The following is an 18,100-nucleotide window of genomic DNA, read 5'->3' on the forward strand; positions in this document are numbered from 1 at the left end:
TTAGGAGATGGGAAGGAATGTTACAGTTGTTGGAGTGAAACTGGAACGGGAATTGTTTTCCATGCATAATAACTCTTGTCGCATCTCTTCTCACTCGCATTCTCTTCTCTCTTCCCTCTTTCAAATTCTATTTCTCTCAATTCCCTAACTATGGCAGTTCCCGCGCAAACCAGCGAGGCTGATGCGTGGGACGCGGTCCTACGCCAAACGAAGTTGGCCGTTGAGAGCAACACCGATCCTTACGCGTGGGCCTTCGACATCAGGTCGACGCTTCACTCCTCTGCCATTGCCATCCCTTCCACCGAACTCGCTCATCGCTTGGTCTCTCACTTCTTTTGGGACAACTACTCCGCCGCCGCATGGAAGCTTCTACACACCTCCCTATCTCTCGACATCATCCCTCCCTCCCTCCTCCTCGCACTTCTATCTGCCGCGTAAAGTCACCTCCCTCCTTTTCCTTGTCCGTTTTCTCTTTTTCACTTCCTCTGATACATTTACGTTCTAATTAATTTAACCACTGAATTTGTTTCTGGAAAGTGCATTTTCATGGGCCTGCTTAATGTTCCATTTATATAATATGTATCTGAAGATGTAGAATCACTAAATGAAGGAATTCGTACTGTAACGTTGGTTTTGCTCCGTTCGTTATCGGAATTGTTTCATCGTGGTTGATGGTTAAGATATAGAGAGAAAGGGGAACTATTTTTGGTTTACTAGAAAATGAAAGTTTGACGATACTGACCTCTGATTTTCTTTTTATTATTTATTTATTTGTGGAACATTGCATGGAACTGCAACCGTAACACTGATTTACTTGTTTTCTTCTATGTGTATTCCACTGCAGGGTTGTACCACGCAGAAAACTCTACCCCACTGCTTACAGACTTTATATGGAACTCCTTAAGCAACTTCGAGATATGCTTGAACATGATGTCAGTTCTCCAAACTATGAAAAGTGAGGTCCAACTCCAACTGAACTTGCTGGACAAGAATTGTTTGTGTTAGCTTCTGAATATGTTTAGCATTTTGGATATTCTATTACTACGTCGGTTTGAATGTGAATTATCATTGCTCCTGTTCAATTCAAACTGAATAAATCCTGTCTGATACAACTAAAGCCAAATCTAGCCAGTGTTATTGGGTCTTCGTTTGTACTTGTGTTTTGTGTTTTTCTTTGATTTGATGTGAAAAATTGAGAATACGTGCCATGCAGGCGTCAATGCAAACACACTGCTCATGTCATGGTAAATCTATTATTGTAGAAATTTGCGTTGTTACGAGGTTGATGTGCATATGTTATGCCTAATGTCGATCTTATAGGCTAAAGACTCACCTTAGTAGCCTAAATTACAAAAGACCACTACAATAGCTAAAATGCAATGTTAAAAATTTCTAGTTATAATATTGGTTGAAGGTTTTTGAATAACATGCTAATGTTTTAAAAATATTTAAAATTTCATGCAAAGGAATTAGGATGTATGATCGACAATTTCCCTTGATATGATGAATCATGTTTAAAAAGTATTTGAGATAACTGGGCAAAAGCATCTGCTATCCAATTTGCTATTTGAAGTTTTAACATATTATTTACACTTAATGACTATGGTTAGGTCCTGAGCATTTTTTCAATCCACAAAAGTAAAAATCTTCTTTGTTATCAATAATTTCTTATTTATAGTGCTAGACAAAACTACTTAGGCAAAATGAAATAAAAAACAGAAGTGAATCTCCTTAGCTTTTTGTGGTACTTGAAAGTCTTACTATCAGGCTTTATGCTGTCAACCGGAAGCTACTTGTTGATGCTGCTGTTTTTAACATATCTGTCCCTCAAAGGCTCAAACCATTGACCACACAAATTGGGATGAGATTTTAGAGCTTGATATATTTGAAGGATATGTATGTTACAAGAAAGAAAAGTTGTATCTAGTGCATTGCTCGCAAAAGTAGATTTGACCTCTCTTCAAATTTCAATGTTATCTCCTAAGGCTACATTTCATCATATGCAAGTAGATATTTATACTATCTTTTAGATAAAGGAAACATAAATCTGCTCAAGTAGTTTTTTGTGTGTTTTTCTCTTTCTTTTTTCAGGGTATGGCTAGGTTCTTTGTTTATTTTTGAATACTAATAATGACATTTGAAACCAATGATTCTTTAGGATTATGAAATCAATTGATGACGCTCTTCAGCTTTCTCAAGTATATGGACAAAAGTTGTGGGAGCCTGGAATTGTTCTAGTTGAATTTGTCTTTTCAGTCGTATGGCAGTTACTTGAAGCATCATTACATGACGAAGGGTTACTAGATCACACTACAGAGAATAAGCCTATATGGCTATGCAGGTCACATGACATGGATATTGATGGACATGACATCGTAGGCGAAAAGAAAACTGAGGATGTTGAGGGGTTTCAGAAGAAAAATACAGCAATGGCTGTAGAGATTATTGCAGAATTTTTGCAACACAAAATGACTTCAAGGATCCTTTCCTTAGTACATTGGAACATGTAAGAACTTAATTATGATATGCATTGCAGTAGGTAAACCAGCTAACTACTCATTTGAGTGAATCTCAATTAAGGCTTTAGAACCTTTTATTGAAGGGAAGTTATCTCTGTAGGCCATCATATTGGAAATCTTTCGTTCACCAAACACAGCTGCTTGTGTCAAACTCTCCAATTTTAAGGAATTTGAGAAATAATACCGTAGACAGCCTTATGAGTTTGACGGAAAATATCCATGCGGTTGTTTCTCATGAATTCAAAATAAAATCTAAGGTGAAAACTAAAGAAGTCATATGTGGTGGTTCGCCCATGTCTTTTGCTGCGCAGTCTTCTGGGGATAGTTGGTCTGCACTCTGGCTTCCTATTGATCTTATTCTTGAAGATGCTTTGGATGGAGGGCAAGTGGCAGCTTTTAGTGCTATTGAGATTATTACAGGTATTATTTCTTTTAAGTGAAAATGTTGGGAAAATAACTATACAAGGAAGAAAAGGAACTCGATGAAAGAGTCTAGACATTAACTGCTTTGGGTTCATAGTTATTACGGTTCCTTTTCTTCTTTCCATACGCGCAGATATTTTGAGTCTTTCCAGGTTCGTTTTTTTGGCTTCCTTCAGAAGTTAATGTGGTTCATATAATTTCAAGGACCACATTATGGTTTTACCCAACAAAATTAAAACAAATCTTACTAAACCTTCTGATTCAAGTCAAAGAGAGAGGAGAAACTAGAAAATGTCATACCCCAGCCTATGAAACATTGACACCTTCTAGCTTCATCTTGTTGGAAGGTTGTCTTAATTGTGTCCTCTTTTGGGCCTTAATTGAAACCTCGAGGAGTGTGTTTAGCCTCAAACTACCTAGAAATATGACTTATGTAGAACTTATAAAACTTTGACAATCGTCAAATTACAAGCTACTTTTATGGGTTTGGGTTAGGCTCTAAGCCCAAATTCTAAGACATGCCAGAATCATGCCAAATACACCACAACTGACAGCCTCTCTTTTTGGCAGACAGAAAGGATTAGAAAGCAGCCAGAAAAGGATCTATAGAAATTTCAAAATGCTGAGTGAGAAAGTGGATGTCACAGAATAAAATCTGCCTTGTAACAAATAGAACTGCTGCTATTTCTATAAAAAAAAGTTGTTAAATGTGAATAGTGATCTCAAGTTTTTCCACGAGAGGATTGTGACATGGAAAAACAATCCAAATGGCATCTTTTGGGTGGGAGTTGAACTCTTGATTTAAATGACAAACTTATTTGTATTTTTATTTCCAAAGTGTCGTGTTATTTCTTTGAACTTGTAATTGCAGGTTTGGTGAAGACTTTACACGTTGTTAATGGCACTATGTGGCACAGCACATTTTTGGGGCTATGGGTCGCAGCATTGCGTTTGGTTCAAAGGGTTGGAACTGTTCCAACAAAAAGGGTATGGTGCCGATGATACTCCCGGAAATATTGCTTGATAAATTTCTTCCCGTGCATGATCATTAAAAGTGAAAGACTGTGCTGCATGTCATTTACATTTTACTTTTTCTGTGTTGGCACATGGCTCCTTTGTGTTTAATTTGATTCACTGGTCCTTCATAAAAGATCTAGAGACACTGGAAATTTTGCATGCAATTGTACTTTACATAATATTCACAACAACAAATCTAATATTATATTATTCACCCTGTTGTTTTAGGAGAGAGATTCAAAAGAAGGTCCTATACCTCGTCTTGATACCTGCATGTGTATGCTACTGAGCATCACAACCCTCGTGGTTACTTGTATTATAGAAGAAGAGGAAGGTCAACTGATTGAAGAAGCTGAACATAGCCCTACAACAAGCAAAGGGACAGAAAAACCAGCTCTGGGGAAGTGTCGTGGGGAATTGATTACCAGTTTACAGCTATTGGGTGATTATGAGTCCTTACTCACTCCACCTCAGCCTGTTCTTGAGGAAGCCAATAAGGCTGCTGCCAAAGCTATTTTGTTCTTATCAGGAAACCCTGTTGGTAGTGGATACATGGAATATACAAATGGCTTGCCGATAAAATATTGTGAGTAATTTCTTTTATTGTGGTAATGGGGAATCTGTATAGATTTCTTTTTGGCGGCAGAATTTGTACTTCTAACTGATATGTATCCTTCTATGATTCTGTTGCTTCCCCCAAATGGGTCTCCCTGTGAACATACAGTAAACATTGCTCATCAATTTATTTTTTTCTGTCTCACTCTATCTCACACATATAACAATTATAGTTGTCCATAGTTTTATTGATGGCGCTGGCACCTAGACCTGTGATATTCAATCACATTTTTGTAATCTGGTCATCTGGCAATGCTCTTTTTGCCTCTGTAATTTTCTTTTTCGTTTCATAAAAGTCTGTTCATATTTTTTTTCTGGATCCCTTACCTTTTATGCCTTTGGTGTATAGTGACGCTGTTTTTCTTGTATGTTTTTCCATGCAGCTGGCAACTTACGCCATCTAATTGTCGAGGCTTGTATTGCCAGAAACCTACTTGATGCATCAGCTTATCTATGGCCTGGCTATGTGAGTGAATGCAGCAATCAAATTCCTTGTAGCATTTCTAATCATGTCCCTGGCTGGTCTTCTTTGATGGAGGGATCACAGCTAACTCCTGAATTGGTTAATGTCTTAGTTGCAACTCCAGCTTGCAGGTAAGCTGCATCATTCATAGTTCATATGTTCTGTGACCCTTTCAGTCCCCTCTTAAATTTGGTTTCAGAACGGAAAAATTCGAGGAAGTGGTTGCTTAAGTAAATTAGATGGAAGGGTTTTTCAAGAATTTTAATCTTTCCAAAATGCTGCTTTTGCTACTTATTTTTGTCTCTTGGTGGTGGTTTAGGGGTATAACACAGTTTGTACTTTGAATTTTTGACGTTGTGTTCATTCATTCGATCAGAAAATTCATGAAAAGTCTTGGCTCTCATCATTCATGCTACTGACGTAGAATACTGTTCATACTTCAGCAGTGGTTGCATTTTGTGCTTTAATGTAATTTAAATATGTGGATATTATTGTAATGCGTAAAAGAATCTTCAAAACTTTAATCTATACAAATATTGACGTGGTATGCAAATCGCATAATATACAACGGGTAGATATGGAATAACAGAAACAACATATATATACTATACAGTATTAAGGGTTGCTATAGAGTACTATTCTTTAGTATAGGCTTTATTGCTCCCATAGTTCCTCGATAAAGGGACTTATTGATCTGGAAAATACATTGAGATTCTTGTCTTTTAGATCAAATATAGATTTATAATTCAAAGACACTAAATACGCAATACACATTTACGGAGTCTTCGTGTGTAAGTGAAAGTGGTGGCTATCTGATCAAAGATAGTATTGCATAATAGCTCCTCTACAGTACAGCATGCCGTGCATCCTTCTTTTCATGAAGCCAATATTAGATGTCCTCTTTTGAAAATTTAAAGGCAACTGAATTTCATGGATTTTGATGTAAGCTTAGCAGAGATTGAGAAAATATATGAAATTGCAATCAATGGTTCAGATGAAGACAAGATATCTGCTGCTACCATTATGTGTGGGGCATCTCTGGGACGTGGGTGGAATGTACAGGTACTGTTTTTAGCATTCCAATTTTACCAGAGGCTTCTATTCTTAGTTTTTAGCTTGTTTAATGTGTCTTCTGTCCCTTTAATTTTGTCAATTATTTGTTCATTATCTTTGTTTGCAGGAGCTTACCCTTCTTTTTATCACAAAATTGCTTTCGCCTATAGATCCTCCCAATTACTCTGGGGCTGAGAGCCATTTGATCAGTCAAGCTGCCTTTTTAAACGTTCTACTTTTGGGAATCTCATCTGTAGACTGTGTTCATGTATTCTCCCTACATGGTTTGGTATGCTCTGTTTTTTATCATTGTAGTTTAACAGACATGTTAAATTGCGAACTAGCCTTTTTCTTTTTAAGGGAAGTTTTTATTAAGTCTTTTTGTAGTATAGGAAGGCTCTATCATAAATTATGTTCTTAGTTTTCATTAAAGCTAAAGGAGGATGGAATGTTATAGAGAACTAGTACATGTTGCATGTACATTCTTCGTTCAGATGTTGTATTTATGCCATTTACTGCAGGTTCCATTACTTGCGGCAGGACTAATGCTAATAAGTGAGGTTTTTGGATCTCGTGTTCCCGATGCCTCGGGGACTGTTGCAGCCGGAGAAAAACTCACTCATTGGGAGGTATTCTCTAATGCATTTACTCTTTTGCTGAGATTTTGGCGGTTTGATCGTCTACCTGTTGAACAAGTGAGAAGCGGTGCAACAGCGCCACCATTTGGATCACTACTTAGTCCTGAATGCCTTTTATTAGTTCGAAACAGTAAATTGGCGTCGCTTGGAAGAACAGCAAAGGACCAGAAAATGCTCAAAAGATGGTCAAACATTTTAAGCTTTCCTGCAGACCCGATATTTATCGATTTCTTCCCAAAATTAAACTATTGGTACCGGAAACATCAAGATAGCATTGCTTCTACCCGCTCTGGTCTTGTGCCTGGAGGGCCTGTTCATCGGATCGTCGATGCCCTACTAAGCATGATGTTTTCGAAGGTAAGTAATGGAGCCGAACCTTCGACACCTACGACTTCAGGAAACAACAGTTCATCTGGGCTTGCATTCGATGATGCTTTAAAAGTGCCTGCCTGGGATATCCTCGAAGCTATTCCCTTTGTCCTGGATGCTTCGCTGACATCCTGCGCTTATGGGAAACTCTCTACCCGTGACCTAGCTACAGGTATGCCTTGTTCTCTATTTGTCTCCATAATTTTTAACTTCAACTTAGCACGAATCATATTGAGTCAGGACAAGATTACAACGAGGACTGAGGCTACATAATGTAATAATGTCATAGCCTGGAGATTATGTCTAACTCTGTAAGTCTTAAAATAACTTAAATAAGCAAAGGAAATAAATAAATAACCGAACACAATCCTAAAGCCAACCATTCAATGCTTGTTTTAATAATAAATTATTATATATACAGAGGGTTAAATATGTTTCTAATCCCTATATTTTGAGGCGATTTTGGTTTTAGTCCCTTTTTCAAATTAAGGTACAATTTAGTCCTTCAACTTTAGAGAACTTTGATTTTAGTTTTTTTTACCAAATTATTATTTTAACTTTATTTGTTGTTTCAAACGTGTTTCTTAGTTAACATTGAAGCAAAAATGTGTCAAATAGTGTAAACAATCCAAATGCTATAATAAAACGTGTTTGAAATAGCAAATAAAGTTAAAAAGATTTGGTAAAAAGAATTAAAACCTAAAGTTGAAGGATTAAATTGTACCTTAGTTTGAAAGAGGAATTAAAATCAAAATCGTTCTAAGTGATTAAAAACATATTTAACCCATATATATGATAATAATAAATATAAATAAAATTTTAAAATAAAATAATATTATATAAGGTTATCGAAGAATTAAATAAAATATATAAAACGCCAACTATCCTTATCTGCCTATTTTCAAAAAATTTAATAAACATATTTCTTTGATTGCTTATTCGATTTTTATGAGAAATGATGTATTTAGTGACAACTATGTTAGAAAACTTTAACAAGTTTACACATACTTCTGAACAAGTGAGAATTTTATTCTTACTTGTTCATAAATTATATCTTTATTCTAAGGAATTTTTTATTTTTCTTCCACTGAATATGAAAAATGTTAAAGCATTTCTTGTATCAAACCTCACCTAATTTTTTTCTTTTATACAGATATAGAAAATGTATCTTTCATTAGAAGCTTGGAACAAATATCCAAGCTTGTTGAATGCAAATATCACGTAGATTAATTTTTAAAATTGATTAAATAAATAAGTAGCCAAACCTTAACGAAATTATTTTAAAAATCTATACATAATGACACCAGCTAGCTCTTCCAAGTGTAGCCACTACTTGAAAATGCTGAGTTAGGCATTGGCAATATGAAAATTACGTGACTATTGTGCTAATATTAGAGATGTGAAAATGGGTTATAACCCGTGGGCCAATCTGGTTCATCACGGATTCAAGTTGGGTTGGATTTGAAAAAATTGTATTTTTTTATGCGGGTCAGATTTTAACCTGGTTCATTTAAATCCGGCTCGTGCGGATTGAACCTGTGGTGGGTCTGGTCAACCTATCTACCTAATTTTATTTTATTAAAATTTAAATTTAATTTTATAAAAAAATATTTATTATTATTTTTTTCGTTTGAAATAATTATTTAAGTTTTCTATTTTCAAAATTAATTAAACACTCATGTTGAGAGTGAAATTTAGGAGTGAAATTTGTTTAGATTTAAATTATAGAAAGTTTACTTTTTTTATTTAAAAAGATTGTATTTAAGTGAATGAGTGAGTTAATTTGTTTACCTATCAACCTGTGATGAGTGAGATCGGATTTAAATTTTTCTAACTTGTTAATAAATGAGTTGGATTGGATTGATTCATTAAATACCAACATGTAATGAACCAAGTCGGGTTGGGTCGGATTTCCAATTTTGAGAGCTAATATTGTTTAATATATCTTATGATGGTAATAAGGATTATATAATAATGATAATAATAATAATAATAATAATAAAAGTAAAGATGATATTGTGGTAATATATACTAGAGACAGTGGTACAAGTGGGTGAGGAGAGAGTAGTAATGAAGGCAACAAAACTGGTGTTCTGTTAGCCACAAACAATAAAAATGACGCATGCAACGGTGATGGTGTAGGTGTAGCACACGAGGTCAAGATTGTAACATAGATGTGTATGGACATAAAAAAAAGTCTAAATTATTCATAAATTAAAAATGTTATAATTTCATCCTTAAATGTTCGCAGATGTAGAAAAAAAATTAATTATTCTTGAATGATAAATATTTTAGTTTCGATAATTTTGAAATACATTGTTATGTTCAAATTTCAGAAATACATGGTAAATTATATAATTTAGAACTATGTTATATAATTGAGAATTTAAAATATATTTTAAATTATATTAAAAATATATAATTTAAGATTTATTTTTAAATTTGGATTTTTTATTAAATAATGAAAATATATTTTTATTAATGTGAAATACTTATATTTTTTTAATTTAAAGTATATTTTAAATTGTATAATCTTGTCATTCGCAGAGGTATTATTATAATATATATTTTTAAATTATAGCATCCGTAATAATTATCTCAGATCATTAGTTAGAAAATCTGACTAAATGACAGGACGGTCTGTCCTAACATCCATGGCATGGAGAAACCATGGAGGTGGATAAAGAAAGATCCCTTTTAAGGATTTTGCATTCTCTTAAGTAGCGGATGCGGCGGAAAAAAAATCTTGATATCGAACGTGAATCCTATATTTGAGAAATTTGCACCGGATTGTTTTGCAATGCTGATTTTTAAAACTTTTATTTTGTTTGCTATGTGATTTGATTTTCACATGCTTTTTCTCAGGTCTCAAAGATCTAGCTGATTTCCTTCCGGCTTCTTTGGTTACCATTGCAAGCTATTTTTCAGCTGAAGTTACGAGGGGCGTATGGAAGCCAGCTTTAATGAATGGAACTGACTGGCCCAGCCCTGCCTCAAATTTATCCCTTGTTCAACAAGAAATAAAGAACATCTTAGTAGATTTCAATGTCCCAAGCCTTGATATAGGTAAAGTTCTCTTCTGCTTTGTTTAGATCGATTTGCAAGTGGAAATGTAAAAAAAAAATGAAAATTGAGATTACTTTAGAATGGTAGGAAGAAAATAAAAATTGTATGAAAAAATTTGTATTAGATATGATTGATGTGATAGAAGAATTTTTTTATATATTTAAAAGTAATTTTTAAAAGTGACTTGATATAAAAGAGTTTTTTAAATATAAGTTAAAGTTAAAATAAAATTTAAATTAAAAAAATTATCAAATCTAAGTAAATAAAAGAGATATATTTAAAATAATTGTAAATTAAAATAAATTATATTATAGAGTATAAAATTTTAAGTTGATTAATTTGTTTTGGTCATTATTTTAATATTTTTATTTCAATTATTATTTTATTACAATATGAAAACATATATATATTTAGTAAAATATTAAATTATTTAATTTTTATTTATATTTTTAATGTTTTTGAATTTTGTATATTTATATTGTAAGAACATTTATTATTAAATATTATTATTTTAATTAATCATTTAAATTATCTTTTATTATAATGTAAAAACTTATACAAATAAATATTAATAATATGATTATTAAAACTATAATAATAGATTAATGTTAAATGATAATAAAACATTTATACACATGATTTCTAGATGTATATATTTTCTTTGCAAATAGACTCTGAATAGCGTCGAAAGTTAAAATTATAAAATTTCCTCGTTTTTTTAACACTTTCTTTATACATTGATTTTCACACTTTCATCTCTTTTCAATCTGTATAAATATTATTTGAATATGTCCAAAATTTCTCACTTTTCAAGTATAAATAGTATCTGAATAGATCCATACACAATGTTAATCTCCACTCTATATTTTTATTTTGTGTTTTCTTTAAAACATAAAGTAGAAGAATTCGAATAAGTGGTCTTAAGGAGCAAAAGTAAAAAGTAATTAACGTAAAAGAAAACATTTATAATATTACTTATTTGCAGCAGGAAATCGTTAATTGACATTATAACAAAGATGCATATTCTTTCAAGAGCGCAGGAGGAATTATATTTACAACTGACTGAATGGTTGACCAATGAATATCAACCTGTTACCTTTATCTGCATTTATCATTCTATGTGGAAGAAGAAAATGTTCATTATGTTGACATAGTTTTCTTCCAAATTTGCTGTAGATGGAAAGTCTCCACCCACACTTCCTTTGCCTTTGGCAGCTTTTGTAAGCCTCACGATAACATATAAACTTGACAAGGCCACTGAACGATTCCTTGCCCTGATTGCCCCTACCGTGACTGCCCTTGCTTCTGCTTGCCCCTGGCCCTCCTTGCCCATTGTGACGTCTTTGTGGGTCCAGAAGGTGAAGCGTTGGAGTAACTACTTTGTGCTCTCTGCTTCCAGCACTGTTTTCCACCACAACAGGGATTCTGTAGTTCAACTACTAAAAAGTTGCTTCACGTCCACCCTTGGCCTTGGCTCTGCTTGCATCTATAATAATGGCGGTGTTGGTGCCCTTCTTGGTCACGGCTTAGTTCCCCAAATATCCGATGGGATCTCTCCAGTAGCTCCAGGAATTCTTTACCTAAGAGTGTATCGGTCTATTGGAGATATCGAGTTATTGATTGAAGAAATTGTGCCTATTCTAATGCTTTCGGTTAGAGACATAGCGAGTGATTTGTCCAAGGGGATTATAAGGAAACCAAAGAAAACCAAGTTTGGGATCAAATATGGCCAAGTTTCTCTGGCCAGATCCATGGCACGTGTGGAGCATGCCGCTCTACTCGGCGCTTCATTGGTTTGGATATCAGGTGGACCAAAGTTCGTTCAATATTTGATAAGTGAGACTTTGCCTTACTGGTTTTTATCAGCTTCCATGTTGGAGCAGGGTGGTGGAGAATCTGGAGTTATGGTTGCCATGCTCAAAGGTTATGCACTGGCATTTTTTGTCTTCCTTAGCATAGCATTTTCCTGGGGTATTGACAACTCGCATCAACCTAAACGACTTACGAAAGTTATTGGGTTGCATATGGAATTTCTTGAGAGTGCCCTGAACAGGGCTACATCAATGCGTTGTCATGGTGCTACTTGGGAGGCCTATGTTTCATGGTTTGTGAGCTTGATGGTGAGCCGAGCTCCGTCGTGGATTCAGGAAGCTGACGAGGATTTGCTCAAGAGACTGAGCAGGGGACTAAGACGTATGGATGAACACGAGTTGGCTCTTCGCCTGTTGGAAATTGGAGGGATACGTGTGATGGGCGCTGCAGCTGAAATGATAATTGAATTTAAACGTATCTGAACGGGTAAATACTATACTAATTCATTTATTCTTTGATAGTTACTTTTGTACATTTCATTACTATTCTGGTAAAATTTGCTTTCATATCAGTTGTGGCATGAGCCGTTTTTTCCTTCAAGCTGTCCCTATGTTATTTTTATTAGAGTGCAATTCTTTTTTTTTGTGGATGATATATTTAACAAAACCTATACATACGAATGTCCTTAGCACTAAAAGCATGCAACTTCATTGTAATCCACCGATTATCTGTCTTCGATCTTCTTATGTAATGTAATTCTCATACAGTAAATTTCTTCAATCATTGCAACACCCTTAAAGCTGATGTCAATCTATCTATTAAGGATGAAATACATTGCTGCAAGAAATTCATTTAGAATATGCAGGATTGATCCACAGTAATTTTTACCTCATTATAAAGTTTAATAAAATAAACAAAATTAATTATGAGAGCATAATTCTGAAGTGACTGTCTTTAGTGTCATAGGGATAGTTTTATTCTCACCAATTTATTATTACCTCTCAGTAATTAATCTACAAACGGAGAAGATTTCAAGATTATTATTATATTGTTAGAACTTTGAAATTTTTAATTATTTAAGAGACTTTTCGCAAATAATTCTCAGGTAATATTCTCTTAAGATTTTATTGTTTGACTTGAATAAGATTTCAGCTGTTAAAAATATATATAATTAAGATTAACCCTTTTTTATTTTATTTTAGCAGAAGAGGACATTCCACAGTGGCCAAAGGGAACCAAATGCTGAACTTGCAATGAAAAAGAAATAAAGAATATAAATTTTTAGACTATGATTCTAAGGTGATGCGTGGTGACGTGAGTACCGTTAAAATGTAGAACAGAATATTGCAGTGTAAGGAAGTTGAGTATTGAATTGAATCGAAGTCCTTTTATTCAGACATTTTTCGACTAAAAGAAGACAACATCGTGTTTGGTCGCAATCTTAGCACTGCACTCGACCAACCATAACCCCAATATCTATGTATATATATGCTCAGTATATTATATCAATAATTCAATATGAGTTGAAGTGCTACATTACCTAAAGAGAATTGAATATGATAGATCATATACAAGTAGAAAGACTCGTAAACATACCGTTTTAAGATTTTTTTTGTGTATCAACATTGTAATGATATGATTAGCATATAATTTCTTCAATTAAAATTAGAATTTAGACAAGCATAGGCCTAGCTTGTAGGATAACCTATGCCGAAGTGGCATTGTAACAACAGTCGGTGTAATGCTCTGCTTAAATCCTTGTGCATGATGCCAGAAATCTGAATTGGAAAAATATTGTATCTCTCCAAAAGCAAGAACAAAAGTCACAGATAACAGTACTGCTACAAACGGATGAAATTTTTTTTCAAGGTAAATTGGATGTGCCTGCAAAATTGAAACAGCAGGAGAGGAAACACGAAAATGAAGGATCCACCAACAATCATTAGTTATAACATCAACTACTCAAAAGCAATGTTAACATAATTTATTGGTTCTATGACATCTGTTATACACTGGCTTTTTTAGCTCTTTTCTCTTTTGAGATCATCATTATCGTTGAACGAGGGGACTAAAGGTGCCATCAGTTTCAACTTGACTACACTATAAAAACTTGTTCAATGTATTGAGCACATATTTATAATTCTTTGGGAACATCAAGATTTGTCAGGATTTTTACATATTACTTATAGGTTTATTCTAAAACTGATCTAAAAACTTAGAACAGAGATTTCTCAGTTTCTTCACCCTAAGTTCTCACTTCATTAGCATTGTATTTTTGTAAGAGTTGTACAGAGAAATATGATGACCTTGACTTACTTAAACAAGAAATGATTTTGAATAAAAATTACAATCTTCTTTAAATAATTACCCTTATATAATTTACAAGCAGTGTGGGTGTAACACTTTTGAATACCAAACTGAAGTGAAAAATGAAATACCCAGAATTCTCCAGTGGGGTTAGAAGCCTAAATTTAAGGTACCATAATATATGTATGTAGAATTTTTCTTGCATATAATACTCTTCTCGATTAGAGCCTTAACCAACCAGTTTGGATATTGACACTAACAATTCTAAAGTAAATACTCCTTTATTTATCAAAAATAAAGACAATGTGAAATCAATACCATGAAACTACTTTTTACACGGTATTCAAGCATACATTGTTCAGTATGCCTTCTCACCAACTTATTATTACCTGGTAGTAATTAATCTACAAACCTATAACTGAATGACAAAATTTGCAAAATTTGAAGGGGAATGTAGTCCTTTTAAATGGTATAATTACACGCCTCAAACAAAACACAGCTGTGAGACTTCATTTTATAAGTAAACAGACCTGCCCTCATCTCAGGGACTATTTCACCACTGGCTGAGAAAAAGCTGGGAAATGGAAGAGCTGTGTCAACTAAGCGGTACCATAACATCCCTTCTGGAGGCAAGGGTAAAACTGTAGTTTCTGGGTGATCAGCTGCATTGAAAGCAATAAATAGATCCCCAGATATATCAGAAGATACAGAGCTCTCTGGGAAGTTTTCTACTTCAGCCTTCAAAGTCATGGCCAGAAACTTGCATGATGGATCTTCCCATCTTGGTGGAGCCCCATCACTTCCATACCATTCTATGTTTTCTTCTTTTAAGAAGCTCCTTCTCTGAAGAAGATCACTCCTCCTCTTTCTCAGTGAACTCATAAAGAAAATGAATTGTGAGATTTGTTTACCAAAGCCTGTTGTCAAAGTACTCCAAGTGATTGGCTTTATGTCATCATGTGCAAGAGAACCACCATAGGAGTGGGCACATTCATCTCCCATGTTCAGAACAGGTACTCCTAATGACACAAACAAGACAAAGAGGAAATTACGGATTTGTTTGAGTCGTGTTTCAAGGACACTGCTGTTTTTAGTGGCTCCTTCTTCTCCACAATTCCAACTTAATTCATCATCACTGTTTAAGCTAACCAAGTCTACAAGAGAAAATCCTAAATTCTTGGCAATGTAATTAAAAGAGAATGTTGGGCCTCGTCCGTCAGAAAATATGTCTCCACTCCCACAAAGTCTTGTTGCAAGGTCGCTAAGAAGACTTTCACCCCTTAAAAAGTTCCTCACATCATTACAAAATTTTGCATTCATTTCAGCCCATCTCATCCAATGAGGAAAGTGAATTTCCTTCGCTACCATGTCATGAGGATCCCAGCAATCTGCAATGATTTTAGTCTTGGAGAGCACTGGGTCAAAAGCAATTGCTTCAACTAATGGAGGTCTAGACAAATACTCCCCATGAAATCCCTTCAGCAGGTGTGAAGCATTTATGAAAGAGAAGCCATCAATGTGAAACTCAGTCACCCAATGCCGCAGACTATCCAGAATCAAATTGTGCACTATAGGATAGTTACAGTTCAAAGCACTCCGCATCTTCAAATCACCAACTCCATTTGCTAAATAGTAGGATGAGTCATCAATTCCTTGTAGGGCACCAACCTGAGCAGTATTTGAGAAAACTACTTCCATAAGAACTTCTATCCCATTGGCATGCATAATTTTAACCATCTCTTTCATAGAGGCCATGGTAGATTCAGGACCACCAGATGGTCCATAAATGTGCATCAGGGAGAAAAAATGGCAAGGAAAAAATGGTCCTTTTTTTTCATTAAATGTGAAAACCGGTTCCAGCAGAACAGCATTCACACCTAGATCTTTAAAATGCTGAACCTTCTCAGCCAAACCAGTAAAGGTTCCAGCTGAACCACGTGGAAGTTGGCTTGACTCATGCTGTGTGAAGCGCTTGACATTCAACCTGTAAACCACTAGTTCCTCCATGGACAAATCTGGGTGAAAATCGCCACCCCAGTCAAAAGCAGGTTCCTTTCTCAACCATCCAAGATTCTGCACTAGTCCAAGACCACCAGGACAAGAATTAGCGACAATCTTAGCATACGGGTCCAAAACAACATGTTCAGCAGAACTATCACCTCTGTTCTGCTTGTGAACACCCCCTCTGCAGCGAAAACCATAGCTCACAAAACTCTCGACACTCTCAAACGAGACATGCCACATATCACCTGACCTATTCACATAGGGATCCAAATCAACCTCCAAAGCAGGCTTCTCCACACCCTTCTCATCATACAAGCACAAAACCACACTCTCAGCATGTCTCGAGAAAATAGCAAAATTCACAGAGCCATCAGGAGAATAAGAGAGCCCCAAAGGACTCGGGTAACCCGGAAGTAACCCAACCGGCACGCAAAAATTCGTTCTCCTATGGCTTCTAATCTCCAACCCTGCATCCAAAGATGACATCAAGAAAAACGACAAGTACAAAGGAACATATTTGGCATCAAATTCCAACTCAACTCCAAACTTGCCAACAGAAGTTTGCACCAAAGGACTAACATTCATCCGCTTTGCCGCAATCCCACTCAACCCAGTCGAATCCATATCCACAAAACAAGATGCATCACCTCTATACACACCCCAACACAACACCAATGTTTCACTTTCACCACAATGATTCACATCCAACGAAGAAATCTCAACGTAAACAAAATACCTATCTTTTTTCTTTGTGACATAAACTTTCACCAAACCTCCACCAGTTTCCGTCCTAAACAAATAAGACAACGCCCCTTTCAGGTCTTCCGGTCGGGTCAAGGTTCCGACTTGTTGCTCCGTCTCCTCAATGGACAATCGCGAAGTGGCACACAATTTCGAAGATGGGTTTCGGAAAAAGGGGTAAAAGAGGTTTTGCGATCCAAGTTGGTGGTGCTTACTTTGGATCAAGGGCTTGTGAAAACAAAAACTTTTGGCTTCGAATTTGTGTTGATTGAAAGGAGTCAGTGACAAGGAGAAGAGTGACATAAAACTTGCCATAGTTGAATCTGAGGAAGGAAATTCAGTTGTTGTTAATTGAGCATTGCATGAGGTTGGACTGATAGAGATTACAGTAAGGTTGTTACGCATGTGAGTGAAGATATATTTTACGCTCCCCCATTTTCGTAGATTATATGACTCCTAAATTTCGTGGAGTTTTCCTTTTAACTTTATTTTTTTTCTTTTATTTAACCATTGTTTACATCATGAGGAATATGAATAGAAAAAAAAAATAGAATATCTAGAAATAATCGATATAAAATCTTACGGTAGACATGTTTGAAAAGCAATGGGATTCTCCTTTAACTTCTATTTTATTTTTCATCTCCTTTCATTCACTTTTTATTTCTCCAACCAAATAAAGCATTAAAAATAGGTACTTATTTTTACAGGTAAACTATTGTTCATCGATTTTATCTGGACTTCACCAACCTTACCCAGGCAATGTTAGAGGAATAATGAATGAGATAAGAGAATAAGAGATTGTGTGTTGTGTCAAATAATCCTTCGAGGGACCGCATTGCGCCTGCTGTTTGCGTTTTTGAAGAAAGAAAGGACAACCATTTCCTGTCTTCTATCAACTCTCTCACTCATTCCTCACCGTTGCCTTCCTTATCAAAAATTACTTTTTCCTTGTAATTATCATCACAAACAAACATCTCTTAATTATTTTTCATTCTTTCCATTGAAAAGTTTTGTCGTTCTTGGGCTTCTCCATCTACAAGACTGTATAAACACCGTCCAATGAACCAATCCCT

The 18,100-nt window shown here is 35.1% G+C and overlaps 2 protein-coding genes across 2 annotated transcripts; one reads left to right on the forward strand and one right to left on the reverse strand.

The window, feature by feature from the left end:
- On the forward strand, nt 1-14,219 carry LOC106757362 (mediator of RNA polymerase II transcription subunit 33A-like). Its single transcript, XM_022779068.1, has 13 exons — nt 1-434; nt 845-955; nt 2,159-2,506; nt 2,620-2,939; nt 3,814-3,929; nt 4,188-4,545; nt 4,958-5,168; nt 5,985-6,099; nt 6,218-6,379; nt 6,612-7,269; nt 9,963-10,163; nt 11,340-12,461; nt 13,178-14,219. Exons 1-12 carry the CDS (start codon nt 151-153, stop codon nt 12,455-12,457), a joined length of 4,002 nt encoding a protein of 1,333 aa, XP_022634789.1. The 5' UTR covers nt 1-150; the 3' UTR covers nt 12,458-12,461; nt 13,178-14,219.
- Nucleotides 14,220-14,465: 246 nt separating this feature from the next.
- LOC106757937 (isoamylase 2, chloroplastic) lies at nt 14,466-17,724 on the reverse strand. Its single transcript, XM_014640796.2, has one exon. It carries the CDS (start codon nt 17,430-17,432, stop codon nt 14,745-14,747), a length of 2,688 nt encoding a protein of 895 aa, XP_014496282.1. The 5' UTR covers nt 17,433-17,724; the 3' UTR covers nt 14,466-14,744.
- Nucleotides 17,725-18,100: the final 376 nt, after the last annotated feature.

This window comes from Vigna radiata, chromosome 3, assembly GCF_000741045.1.
Source record: "Vigna radiata var. radiata cultivar VC1973A chromosome 3, Vradiata_ver6, whole genome shotgun sequence".
In the NCBI taxonomy this organism is placed as follows: domain Eukaryota; kingdom Viridiplantae; phylum Streptophyta; class Magnoliopsida; order Fabales; family Fabaceae; genus Vigna; species Vigna radiata.

Excerpts from the sequence above, each read along its gene's own strand:
- LOC106757362 (XM_022779068.1), top strand. The coding sequence starts at position 151 with ATGGCAGTTCCCGCGCAAACCAGCGAGGCTGATGCGTGGGACGCGGTC. Across the intron at positions 3,930-4,187 it reads GAACTGTTCCAACAAAAAGG|GAGAGAGATTCAAAAGAAGG; the intron begins GTATGGTGCCGA and ends CTGTTGTTTTAG. Across the intron at positions 7,270-9,962 it reads TACCCGTGACCTAGCTACAG|GTCTCAAAGATCTAGCTGAT; the intron begins GTATGCCTTGTT and ends GCTTTTTCTCAG.
- LOC106757937 (XM_014640796.2), bottom strand. The coding sequence starts at position 17,432 with ATGCGTAACAACCTTACTGTAATCTCTATCAGTCCAACCTCATGCAAT.